Source organism: Perkinsus marinus, assembly GCF_000006405.1.
Source record: "Perkinsus marinus ATCC 50983 genomic scaffold scf_1104296928836, whole genome shotgun sequence".
Classification (NCBI taxonomy): Eukaryota; Perkinsozoa; order Perkinsida; family Perkinsidae; genus Perkinsus; species Perkinsus marinus.
In genome coordinates, this window is record NW_003216689.1 from 49,843 (window position 1) to 62,900 (window position 13,058).

Below are 13,058 nucleotides of genomic sequence, written 5' to 3' on the forward strand. Positions count from 1 at the left end.
AGTAATGATAGGCGGAGGATACGACGGACGAGGGGGACGGGAGCCGTGGTGGGGATATCATTGGCACCTCGGGATCGACCCGCAGGGCCTCTTCTCGCTGTAACAGAGCAATAAGTCAAAACGTCCGAGACAATATCGATTTCAGAGACAAGGGCCAAAAGGGACAATGTTACGGCCCTAACGTGACGTAAAAGGTAGACAATACACGTGTGCAAATGTATAGCGCGGCGCACAAAAAGGCAAAAATCTAATGACGTCTTCCTAATGGTACATATGTCTGAGGATCAAACCTCACTCTTGGGTTTCTCGTACGGTGTCCACGTCCTATAGGTCGACCAGCCGCTTCAGAAGGGGCGGCCGTCTCCATAACATCTGCCGTTGCAGGAGCCTCAGCCGTTTCTTCACAGGGTGGTGACGTAGGGGGCGATGGGACAGCTGACGAGGAATCTGTAGAAGGCACCGATTGAAACTCGCTGTTGTCGGTGTTGTCGTCGGGTTGTAGGCATGAAGAACTAGAAGGGGTCTGGGCTGGCGAGGTCTCAACGCGTCCGTCGAGATCGCCTGCACTTCCCTCTTCTGGTAGATGAGGTTCACCACTGCGTCCAGTAGAGACATCATCCGGGGTCGCCGTACTTATCGTTTTCGAGTCGAGCATGTCGAAAACTGTCGAAAATTTCGACAGGGGTTCTTATCTTGAGTTTCGTGGTTGTGGTTGTGGGAAGTCGACTTCAATCCATAATAAAGCATCAGGGTCGGGGGGTATCTCAGGGCCGGCCAGGGGGTCCACAGGGTAACCATCTCCTGGACTCACATTGTCTGTAATGACATCGGGTCGTACAGGGGGTTCAGGACCGGGGGCGTTGTTGAGATCGGGGTCGGGCAAGGGTGATCCAGCACGAAGTAGTGGATCTTGTCGCATAATACCAAGGGCGTCAGGAACGGCGTCGGGCTGAAGGGGGTCGATAGCGACATAATCAGCTGACAGAACACGAACTTGAAGCGTCTCTTGGTGCTTGAGCTTGAGAACCTTATTCTCTTGGCCAGGCATCTGACCAACCACAAACCAACCGGGGCTCCACTTAGGTTCAAGCTTATTTCCGGTTTGAGGGCCAAGACGTCGTACTAGTACACGTTGTCCAACATAGAATTGACGAGCAGTGGCCTTCTTGTCGTAGTAAGCTTGGGCTGCAGCAGAGGCGGAGGCGTGGGCGAGGTCAACAAGATCCTCGAGGTGGATTGAGAGGGCCTTGACGTACTCGTTATACCCAAATGGGTCGAAGGAGAACTGATCAAGGGCCTGCAACGATGGCAAAAAGACAGACTTCGGTTCACGACCGAACATTAATGTGAACGGGGCGAACCTAGTCGCTGAGTGAACAGAACTGTTGTAGTGCCACAATAAAGAAGGAAGGTACATAGGCCATTGGTGAGAGTCGGTCACATGAGTCCGGAGGAGGCCAATCAATGATCGGTTAAAGCGCTCAACCAAGCCGTCACCCGAAGGGTGATACGGTGTGGTATGGCTTTTCTCAACTCCTAAACGCTCAAGGACAATCTTAAGGGCATTCGACTCAAACGCAGGGCCTTGGTCACTATGCACACGACCAGGGGGCCCAAAGATGCTAAAAAGATCTGAAAGGGCTCTTACCACTTCGGTGGTATCCTCGGACTTCACCGGTATGGCCGTAGCCCACCGTGTGAAATAATCTTGGACAACCAATAGTGAACGAATATTATCATCATTGGGGGGCACCTTCAAGTGGTCGATAGCAATTAAGTCCCAGGGTTTGCCGATAGGCATAACTCCTAAGGGGGCTCGAGGTACCGTTGCCTTGACCTGAGTACATCTAGGGCATGTCTTCTCGTGGTTGAGGAGATCGGTGCCCATCCCGGGCCAATAGGCATGCAACTTGAGCTTGTCGAGAGTCTTGCGTACGGCGAAGTGACCGTCTTCCTTGTGGTAGGCATCCACAACATCAGATCTCAGGGCAGGTGGTATCACTGGTAGGAACCGGGGTTCTCGTTCGTTATCGAACTTGCGACGGCGTATAAGTAGGCCATCTAGCACATCCAGTTGATTCCACAGCTGCTTATAAGGGCGGAAGGCGAGGTCGGTCAATTCGGTCCTACGTAAGGGCAACGGATCCGACAGACGTTCCTTTACCTTCCTTGTCATGTCGTCACTATCCTGCTCTCGCCTTATATCGTCGATCGACCACCGTGCCGACAATGCCGTTATACAAGCAGCTAATTGTCGACGAGCGGCTACAACCGATACAAGGGTACGGGTAGTGTCAACGTCCTTGGTTGGCTTTGTCGCGGGGGTTTCTGACTCCATCGGCTCCATCGGTAGGGTATCGTCGTCGAGCTGGCGTATCCTGGAAAGAGCATCAGCACACACATTTTTCTTACCTGGTACATATTTCACTATGAACGAATACGCCTGCATGGCCAAAAGCCATCGCTCCAGCTTCTTTGAGCCGGCTTTAGCTAGCCAGGTCAAGGGCTCGTGGTCTGTGTATACCGTAACCGTCAAGGGGTAGCCGATATGGTAGTGTTGGAAGTAAATCAGGGCTTGTAGAATACCGTATGCTTCCTTCTCGTATGTATGCCAATTGAGCTGGGAGCCCGTCAACGTCCTACTGAAAAATCCCAAGGGCCTTCCTTCTTGCATAAGGACAGCTCCAATGGCATAGTCGCTTGCATCAGTATAGAGCTCGAAGGGGGTACCGAAATCAGGGTAAGCTAGGAAGGGCAGGGCTGCGAGACGAAGTTTGAGGGCCCGGAAGGACTCCTCTTGCTCTTGTCCCCAGTAGGTATCCAAAGCCAAAGTTTCACTTCCGACCTCCGACACCAGCCGTTGAATTGGTCGTGCCACGTCCGAGAAGTTAGGGACGAAGTTACGGTAGTAGCCGGCGAGACCCAAAAAGGACCTTACTTCTGCAACATTACCGGGGCGAGGCCATCTTAAGATTGCCTCTACCTTAGTCGGATCCGGTCTCATACCGTTCCCGTCAAAAATGTGTCCTAAATAGGGCACAGAAGGGCAACCGAACTCGCACTTCTCGGCGGACAACGTCAAGCCCCACGCACGCAGGCGTGCGAAGACTTGTCTCAAATGGTCTTCGTGAGTCTCAGCATCGGGCGAGAACACGAGGATGTCGTCTAGATAGACCCGAACAAAGGGTAGTCCATTAAGTACTTGGTCCATCAGACGTTGAAAGGTGGCTCCAGCGGAGCAGAGTCCGAAGGGCATGCGGACCCACTCATAGAGCGGAAAACCAGGGCCAGGGCAAAAAGCTGTCTTATGAATATCCTGAGGACGAAGAAGGCACTGCCAATAACCAGACTGTAAATCAAGTGTACTGAACACCTTCGAACCCGCTAAGTGCTCTTGTACATCATCAGGACGAGGCAGTGTGTACGAATCAACCTCCGTAAGGGCATTCAACGCACGAAAGTCGATACACATTCTCACTGAGCCATTCTTTTTAGGGACATAAACGCACGGCGAACGATACGGAGATGTACTAGGGCGAATCATTCCTTCTTCCAACAGTTTATCCACAAGACTCTTGACTTCATCCCGCCATTTGTGGGGAATCGGTCGTGGTTTCTGGGAAAAGGGCTTATCTGACTTTAATGGTATAGCATGCTCAACGGAATCGCATTTCCCAGGACGGGAAGAAAATAAATCAGAATACTCATTACATAATTTAGCAAACCTTTTTTTATTGGGATATACAGAAAGGTCAATAGATGGAAGTATAACACGAGGGACCTCATCAGTGAGGTCGGGGACCGCGAATCTAAGGGCACCAGAGATATCATCGTCGACCATATCGTCTGTAGTGACTCCACTCGGGGGCCATAACGTTCCAATATCGCCAGGCCGTGGAACCGGGGGTAGCCAAGAGTCGGGAATCGGCATTCTTGTCGGTAGCCCATCAGCAGCCAGTTCGTCGTTGGTCAAGGGCTCTTTGACGGATAACATGGCGATCAACCGAGGCCACGGCAAGGCGGAGGCGACAACTCTCTGAACCTTCTTGTGAACCTTCCTTTGGAGATCCCTTCGGCGTCTACGCTTGGCGTTTCGCTTCTTCCGACCGTTATGGCGAGAAGCCTGGGTATCGTCGAAGTTAACCTCAGGGCAGTTGGGACCTCGGAGAGGGGGTTCTGGCGGCATAACCAAATTCTTGCTGGGGGTTTTCTTTTTTTGTAAGTTAGACAATGATTCAATCATACGGGTAGGTACCTTCAAGGGTTCAGGTTTCCTTCGGGTCGCCGACACGGAGTACCCACGACCAGCATCCGTTACAGACGGAATAGGTCGGTCCTTCAAGACACCTTGTAGTAATGGAGGGCCAAGCTCTTGATAGACCACTGACATCCTATAGTGTGCCAAGAAGTCGCTACCCAGAAGGATAGGGTGAACACACGCCTTTACCACCAAAAATACCATAGGTACCACGATATCAGGAGGGAGGTCGGGACCCGGCGGCGGGGGGTCTGCCTCCGGTAAACAAGGATTATCTAAGTTAGTCGAATCGTACAAGGACAGAGTAAGGGCGACAGCTCCTAGCAAATCGAAGCTATGACCCTGTGCAGAAATAAGTTCAAGTCCACGAACAGGTTGTATCTTGGCACCAGCCGGGACACAACGTTCGTCTAATAAAGTATAACAGCTACCAGTATCAACTAGAGCATGACAAGGACCTCGAGCGGCCTTGTCAGATGAAATATCGGCGTAAAGAAAATTGCCATAAGACCCGCCGAAAGTCTCAAGGGCAAATGGTACTGGCGATCGAGGGCCGCTTATCGACCGCCTTGGGGGTTTCCCAGCGGTAAGGGGGAACCTCCAGGGGGCTTAGAGGCCGTATTACGGATCACCTTATTCGGGTTCTGGTAACAATCTCTAGCCAAGTGACCAGTCTTGCCGCACCAGTAGCAACCTTCCGAGAACTTCTTGTTGGGGCAGGAGTAGGTCGGATGATCCTGGGCCTTGCAGATACCACAGTTCCTAGGCCGAGTAAGGGCCACGGTAGAGGTGACATTAGTATCTGGCTGTTGCTTAGGATCGCCACTCTTGCGTCTCATACCACCCAAAATCCTGTCGAGCTTCTGTTCGATACGCTTGGCATCAGCTTTCGTGAGCGCATCCGTAGAGTCATCGGCCGGTTGGCTACCGAAAACACCAGCGGCTGTGGCAACCTTAGCCGGTGTCTCGACCATGGTGTTGGAGTTAGCGTCGTCAAGGGCAAGAACGCTGTCACACATTATACAGGCCTCCTTGAGGTTCTTAGGCTCTTTCAAGAGGAGCTGGAACCGGACCATGGGGGGTAGATCTGCTTTCAGTCGATCAATGATCATCTCCTCCATGTTCTTAGTCCTGTCCGCTTCAGAGAGCTCAGGGAACTTCTCCTTGGTATAGTACCGGTTGAGGTGTCGTTGTAGAGCTGCAGCATAGAGGGCAGGGTGCTGACCTTTGGACCAGCGTAGCTCTTGGAACTGTTTCAGTGCTTGGTGGGGACGGACATGATCAAATATCTTCAGGAGGGACTTCTTGTCTTCCTCGAAGTTCACCTTCTTAGCATAAGCGTCCCAACCAGATAGAAAGGGTTCCTTCAAGTACAGACCAAGGCGTTCTGCCTGCTGTTGAGTGGACCATCCGGCGGCAAGGGCACATTGTTCATAACGTCTTAGCCAATCCTTAAAGCTGCCGGAGATACCGTCGAAAGCAGGGGGCATCGAGAGACTAATCCTCAAGGGGGCGGCTTCATCAGCCTGGGGGCAGTTATCACCAGTGTTATTCGTCATTGGGCTCGTCGTCGATCAACAAGGAGCTGCTACCAGAATGTTGTGCCTGTTACTGGGCAACACAACTAGTAGCCAGACTTCAGTGGATAGCGTAGTCGAACTTCACAACAAGGGCAGACCTTCGTAGAAGGGCAGCCGAGTGAGAAGGATCAAAAGGGAGTTGTAACTCTACTTATCCTAAGTTCATGAGCACACAGTGCGCATACGTGCATAGCGCGATCGATGGCGAGCGAATATAAGTGATCAGACGATAACGATTACAAGGGCGAGCGCGTAGGGCGCGATCCCTACAGTAGTTATAGATGAGCAAGATACATCATTACATACGCCAGGTGTCGGGGATAGTACTGCTGTTTCTGCTAACCTTGGATGTGCAATAGGCCCTCACTAGAGATTCTGTTTGAGATGATGGTACTGTTGCAAGAGGTAGTGCTAACTGGTGGATATACGATCCATTCATATCCCGTATCGTAATAGTTTAAACTACTACTGGTAGTAGTTGGTATCCATTGGCGGTCATTGCCTTCATCAGACGTGGCCCAATCATCCAATGGTTGGGGGTTCGATCCTCTCGAGAGCCATTATACGGCATCATCATCGGGATTAGATATTGTAATAGTCTTTGCATGGCGTCGTGAATCTCTGGTTGGAGACTCCAACAACCCTGTAGGAGCTCTACGAAGTCTGGTCTACCATCACCACCAACGAGTACAGCATAATACCAACCGCTATCAAGGAGAACTGTCATCAACCCATATCCAATCGAGTATAACAACGCGAATGGCAACAGATTATAGCGATGTTCTTAACTCCCTCTCAACGTCTTCTTATTGGATCACCACTAAGCCTCCTCCCAGTCACTTATCGTATCATGGATAGATCAGCGCTGTTCCATCTACAACTTTTCAATCTCAAATCTAACGGCCGAAATTGGAATTGTGTTAGACGAATTTGAACTTAGTTTGCCGAATTCATAAATTTCATTTCGAATTTGAACTTACATTCCGCGAAGAATTCCTATCATTCAACGAAAATCGATTTTCATTTATTTGATTCGTTCTTTCACTTGCTGAATTTGAGATTGAAAAGGTGTAGTATACCCTCTGTAATAACAATACATGTCTTCCTAGCCGTATAAGCACCACACTCGATGATAACGACCTCTCATGACTGTTAATATCCTCTACATCCTATTTTAATTAATCTCATACTTATCTGGTGGATAAAGAGAGAGCCGAGGGTAAGCACTGGCGCATATGAAAGGTGACCATCCTTGGTTATACACTGTTCCGCTCTTTTGTTAATATAGTCTATGCACACCGTATTATCGCGCCTTTTGGGGTCTTATGCGCCTTATCTCTATACACCACAAGACGGTGGAGTATTGGCACTTCTGATCGAAGAATGTCCTATTCGCTATACTACGGATTCTCATTGGCATAACCCTCGTATCATCCCATACCTGGAGCCCCTTCAAGTGCTCACTTCGCAGAGTCCGAGAAAAAGAAAGGGAATCTTCGCAGGAGGTACCAGTTCGAGTGACAATATCGTCCGAGCTTGGAATACGAGCCCTCGGAATCCGAGTAGTTTCATTAATTCCGAGCACCACAGTGTTCAAGTGGTTGCTGCTTTTCCCTCCGAGATCAGACAATCGTGTATCTCTGAGAGGAGGTGGTGTTTCCGAACCCCATACCCCAACACTACGCGACCAAAGAAAGAACTATCTTCTACCACCAAAGTACGCGAACCGTCCCACAACACCCTCACTACTCGCAAACATTTCAACTAATACAATACTTTCTATAATCCTGCTTATCAATTATTTCCATTTTGAGCGAAGATGACCTGCGTTAAAGAGTTGTAGAAATCGATTTTCAAGTGATATTTCCCACATTTAAGTCAGCTATACTACGTTGATATACGTGAAGCGGAACGGTTTCTGAGTTTCCATCTGGAAGCTGCTCCTAAGAAAAGAAATCAAAAGCCTCCGAGTCCTAGTAGTGACTCGGCATACTTAGGATTAACGCCTTCGCTTATTGGAGGATTTGTGACTCGGTATCACTCATCATATCACTATCATTTGTGACTCAACACTCTGAGAGTAGCATCCCACTCGGCCCTTGGATAAGGCCGTGTTTTGATACATCACTCCGAGTTTAGTCCCCCCCCCCGGGTTTTCCATTAGCGTCAGATATCGCAAGACTACTCGTAAGTGTAACTCCGCCGTACGATCCATATAACTAGGAACACTCGGTATGGAAAACCTAGCATTTGACCTCTGGTCACAGCGCGACTGATATCATTGAGAGGTCCAGCCATAGTCTACTACCTTAATGGTAAAGGTTAGATATGCCTGACAATAGGGACGAGGTGATGGAATTACATTCTCTGAGAATATCAGTATTGATAACGATTGAACCCCATCACGAAGGCCCTTTTATTGACTTCATCAGCACGACTATGTAACAAGTCCACTTTGAAATGTGTAGTTATGAAGCACAATGGTAAAGTTGGACTTAGTTAACTCCTTCTTTCCACGTAGGGGAAACCTCATTGAGCATTGACACGTACTCCTAAAATAAGACTTGACAATGAATACCAACCAACAATGGACTAACCTTCATAGCCTCATCCTTTGACATGTCACCAAGCTTCTTCCAAGCATCCCACTTGGCTCGAGCTTCTACTTGCACAGCCCATGGTTGGGATCCACCGTGTTCAGCACACGTGCCGATAGTTGCCTGCATTATGAGAAATCTATTATAAACATATCCAAGTAAGATTACCTGCTTGAATCTGGAATAAAAATCCAATTGTTTTGATGTGCTGATTGGGCTTTTGCCTTTCGGTAGGCCTCTAACATATGCTACAGCAGCATTGAAGTCCTTTTCGATAGTATCAGCCATGTTCGTGAAAACTATGCTCGAGAAGACGACACCATGACAGTTTCTGGGCGTGCGCGGTATTTTGATCGATTAAGAGCGCATGTTTCCAGGAAACACTCGTTTGCAGTTGTTGCTCATCATCACTATGGGCGGCTTATTACCACCAGTAGCCCTTATGGGGGCCAATGCATTCCTCTTACTCTGGGGGATCTCTCTCTTAATAACAACCCTTTGGTGCTACTATCAGCCATTCTACCAGGCATACTTCGTTCACGCCCACGTCTGTCTGGCACTAGTGGCAACATCTCTGTTGTTGCTAGGCTCAGGCCTTGGGATTGGTATCGGTCTGATGCAAGGTAAGGATTCTCTTCCCCTCCGAGTGGTATATGCTGCTATCGGTGGGGTAGCAGCCATCATCTTCGCTCTCATGGGAGGCTACCTCTCTTGGCATTCTATTACAATGTACAAGTTAGAGCTCGATAGATCCGAGCTAACCCTAATACCATCAAGAGATGAGAATGTTCAAGCTATCAGGGATAGGATGTACGCTGCTTTTGACGATACATACATCGCTGCTGACTGCCAATATGGTGGCTACATCATATCTACTGGCACATTTACTAGACCCAAATGTGGTGATTGGAGGGTAGAATGCATATCGGAAAATCCGTGTATAGTAGATATCTTTAGATACACAATTGGCTGAATGAACTTACAGAGGAATCACCTGATGAAGGCGATCTTATGAAGGAATGGAAGTTATGTATGCATGATGAGCGTCTAGGGGAACAATTGGTGAGGTCTATCAGCAGTATCGGGGCCAATATCTTGCTCAGATGGGACTATGGTGCCGAGTTAATGCAGATGCTTCTAGAGAGCTAGGGAGGATGGTACAGTGGTTCTGTGCTGCTTTCTGGGTAGGTGAAGGAGTCATAATCATATGTCAACATCGTTAGTGGCTCAGATTTCCTTCGTGTTACTAGCCGCATTTGCAGCTCTAACGATGTTACCAGGACCTGATGGGTTTTCAACGAGTGATGATGAGGATCTTGATTGGAGGTATAAGAATGAGGAAGAGAATCGCACTGATGGGAGTGATGGACGGTGAGGAATTTATTGATCGACTCTTGTATGCAGTGAAGTAGGTTTGAGAGCCTTCGACATGATACTTGGAATGACGACGGTGTTGAAGGCGGATCCATGAGACGGCGATGAGTGTATTCGCATGTGTCGAGGATTGTTGTCTTAGTTGTTATTGTGATGTTGTCCCAGTTGAACCGGATGTCTTGTGTTTCATGATTACTTGATAGTGGCTGGATCTTACACAGTTGAACCTATTGGGAGGTATAAACTGATTGATCGATAACATCATCACTGATAAGCGAAACTGGTATTCGAAAGACATCTCCTTGAAATGTTATGTAAGGGGTTGTCAATAACAAAAAACATAGGCTCTACAACGATTGGTGTAACCCCGCTGGAATCGGTTCGTCGATTATTTCGGCTGACGGATATTTATCAAATCACAGCAGTAATGGTCACAAGCCGCGTACCCCCTACTAAATTCAGCTTCTCAACATCGAAGTGGTTTAACTCGGATTGATGAAAGTAATCCTTTACACGGGTACGTCACTGGAAGTTGCTAACTCGCGGCAACAAGTGAGCTTCCAAGATTGAGGCGACCACCGCCTCCTCTGATGCATTTATGATACTTGATAACCCTCATGTAAATGGAACCACCTATCTAAAGATGAAGTTGTCTGTTTGATGAGCTCTACGATGACCTGTATGATTCGGCAAATACGCCTTGTGAAGTACTCAACCGATTCTAAAAACGTTGGGCGAAACTGCGAGGAATGTTCTTATAAGATAAAGTCAACCAGAATACAATAATATGAGCTTAGCCGAGGTTTAGCATGATATGCGATAGAATTAGTGCATGTAGATTCCACACTGTAGAAGGTGAGATGATATTCAAAGTGGTGGGGTCTCATTGTGATTTCCTTGTCAACCACAAGTGTTCTGCCACCCAGAGATTGTAATGAACTCCTTATTATCGATTACGGTCATATAACAGAGCTCATCTCTTGTATGTGGCCTGGCACCACGTCTGATGTCTCTGTCGTCCCCCAGCATCGATTATGAGCGTACTGTGGTGACAAGCAGGTTGGCGCCCTTGCACAGTAGACGGCCTGCTTAAACGGCCATTTATCATCAGAGGCCGATCTAACCCGTCAACTACTTGCTACACCATTCACTAGCGGAAATTCGCCTTGTAACTTCTCATTGCTCAGTAGCACGAGGAATCCCGAACTTAAATGACCACCCTCCATTCGCTAGGACTAACTATTAGATCCTGAGCTCAAAGGTCATCTCGTGGATACAAGGAGCTGATGTTTGCTCTCAACACCCAATGATGGCAATGGGGTAACTCAATACGATGGGGGAGAAGTCGTGCATCTCGGGTAGTAAAAAGGGGGACAGTGACGATAGTAATAAACAATAATGATGTACAGAATGATAATGATTATGTTATCGAATGCTGCTATTGTGAGTACTACCATTACTACTACTACTACGAACTATTCTTATACGTCTTCTTCGTTGATTCTCGCTATCCACTACGCGACGAGACCTACTCGCCTTATATACATGATAATGATGATAGTAGGAGCGTGGCCTTCTTACCGTTTCTTTGAAGGAGCGCTGCCCTCATCATCATCATCATGCATATGATAGTCATCATTCTCATCCTCTAGACCATCATCATCGCCTATTTCCTCACAAGATCGTCCATTCGCACGACAACCGAACTTGAGGAAAGAGTTAGAAGTGAACCTCTCATATACCGAATGATCCACAATACGCCACCTGACATGGATGATCAAATCTTATCATCACCACATACACAGCAGCACTTAGACGCACTTACTTAGAACAGTTGTCACATTGTACCCAGCCAATAGAAGCATCGTCACGGTCAATGACTTCATTATCTGCTCCTAGAGCACCATCAGGTGGATCCCCACACGTGACCCCTTCTAGATCACTACACTCAAATTGTACATCACCTTGATACCTGTAATAGATGCCTGTATACAACAACAAGAGGATGACCTACTACTACGCTTATTATTACCGTTCATAGATGGATAATACGACTCGTCGCCATTTGTTACACCTTGAGCACTGTATCCAGTTATCCTTACCCGAACTATTCATTGCTGATACTGATGACCGTGTACTCCTTAAAGTACGCCGCTTTCGCGATGGTGTGTTGGTGAGGTCAGCCTGTGGACCTGGGTCCACAGCAACAGTAGTCGATGAGGGTGGTGGTGGTTGATTAGACCTAAGCGACATTATAATCCTGAGCCTATGGGTTAATGATACTACCTATGAGTAAGCTCCCTATCAGTAAGAGAACATAGTTTCAGGAGACCATTAACTATGCATTGCACACAGTGACGTATATCTAGTGATGAGTAGCGATGACAATGAACTAGCAGTCTTAGGTCTTCTTGTAGAGGCTCCATACCACGATAATAAGAGGACTAAGCATCGTAACAACTCAGCAATGGACACTCACAACACGGTCTTACTACCTGCTTGAGCCTTTCCTCAATGAGACCTGTCCACATCGGGTACGCATTGTCTATGAGGAAGTCTCTCGAGTAATCAGCGGACTCGAATGGTGACTCGTGTACTAGTATACATACACGTTGGAGTGATTCAGGCTCAAGCGGAGCAGGCGGCGGTGATATCTGATATAACATCAAGTATGATGATGATGGTTATGCTGTGCTTGATACTTGTGGATTGCCTCCTATGGTTGTATGATTGTATGATGATTGCAGTAATAGCCAATGTCCTCTAGGTAGGGGGGCTTCCCTCATCCTCTCAAGCCATGCTATGATAAGGTTAGCTCTAGACTCACTTGGACCAGGAGGATATGTGCATGGAGCTGCGGCAAGGAAATGATCATATTCATCTGAGGCACTGTATAGTATAGGGGCATAGGAGGGCATCATACCTGATATATCAGCAACCTCCTCTTCCTCTGGAGTAAGACACCATGGCCAACGCCATGCAGATGATGATACCTCTCTAGTATCATAACTATCACAACAACCATCATCATTATCATTAAGCATATTAAATGGTGATGTGTCTTGTTGAGGAGGTACCAACTCCCAAGCACAGACATCAAATGCCTGCTGCCCCCGAGCCGTCATATCCTCACCAACTCGTGATGATGATGATGAGGAGCTATTATCTGCCTCTCCTGTAGGGCTAACATCCCTCACCTGAATAGATATACGTATCACATGATTGGTTGGAGCTATTCTCACTTTAATA

The 13,058-nt window shown here is 47.9% G+C and overlaps 4 protein-coding genes across 4 annotated transcripts; all 4 read right to left on the reverse strand.

The window, feature by feature from the left end:
• Positions 1 to 688: 688 nt before the first annotated feature.
• Positions 689 to 4,390, reverse strand: Pmar_PMAR006728 (retrovirus polyprotein, putative; the record flags this gene model as incomplete). Its single annotated transcript, XM_002787994.1, has 1 exon — positions 689 to 4,390. The coding sequence occupies one exon, from the start codon at positions 4,388 to 4,390 to the stop codon at positions 689 to 691; it is 3,702 nt and encodes a 1,233-aa protein (XP_002788040.1).
• Positions 4,391 to 4,815: 425 nt separating this feature from the next.
• Pmar_PMAR006729 (hypothetical protein) lies at positions 4,816 to 5,817 on the reverse strand (the record flags this gene model as incomplete). Its single annotated transcript, XM_002787995.1, has 1 exon — positions 4,816 to 5,817. One exon carries the CDS (start codon positions 5,815 to 5,817, stop codon positions 4,816 to 4,818), a length of 1,002 nt encoding a protein of 333 aa, XP_002788041.1.
• Positions 5,818 to 8,333: 2,516 nt separating this feature from the next.
• Positions 8,334 to 8,723, reverse strand: Pmar_PMAR006730 (acyl-CoA-binding protein, acbp, putative; the record flags this gene model as incomplete). Its single annotated transcript, XM_002787996.1, has 3 exons — positions 8,334 to 8,390; positions 8,436 to 8,558; positions 8,604 to 8,723. The coding sequence occupies 3 exons, from the start codon at positions 8,721 to 8,723 to the stop codon at positions 8,334 to 8,336; spliced, it is 300 nt and encodes a 99-aa protein (XP_002788042.1).
• Positions 8,724 to 11,172: 2,449 nt separating this feature from the next.
• On the reverse strand, positions 11,173 to 12,222 carry Pmar_PMAR006731 (hypothetical protein). Its single transcript, XM_002787997.1, has 5 exons — positions 12,096 to 12,222; positions 11,842 to 12,051; positions 11,635 to 11,781; positions 11,391 to 11,573; positions 11,173 to 11,337 (listed from the first exon to the last, which is right to left on the reverse strand). Exons 2-5 carry the CDS (start codon positions 11,922 to 11,924, stop codon positions 11,235 to 11,237), a joined length of 516 nt encoding a protein of 171 aa, XP_002788043.1. The 5' UTR covers positions 11,925 to 12,051; positions 12,096 to 12,222; the 3' UTR covers positions 11,173 to 11,234.
• Between the last annotated feature and the right edge of the window lie 836 nt (positions 12,223 to 13,058).

What these genes read in the sequence shown, in the direction of transcription:
- Pmar_PMAR006731 (XM_002787997.1), bottom strand. Translation starts at nt 11,924, where the DNA reads ATGAATAGTTCGGGTAAGGATAACTGGATACAGTGCTCAAGGTGTAAC. An exon ending in GTATTATCCATCTATGAACG is followed by an intron (nt 11,782 to 11,841) that starts GTAATAATAAGC and finishes CATCTATTACAG; the next exon opens with GTATCAAGGTGATGTACAAT. An exon ending in CAATGTGACAACTGTTCTAA is followed by an intron (nt 11,574 to 11,634) that starts GTAAGTGCGTCT and finishes CATCCATGTCAG; the next exon opens with GTGGCGTATTGTGGATCATT.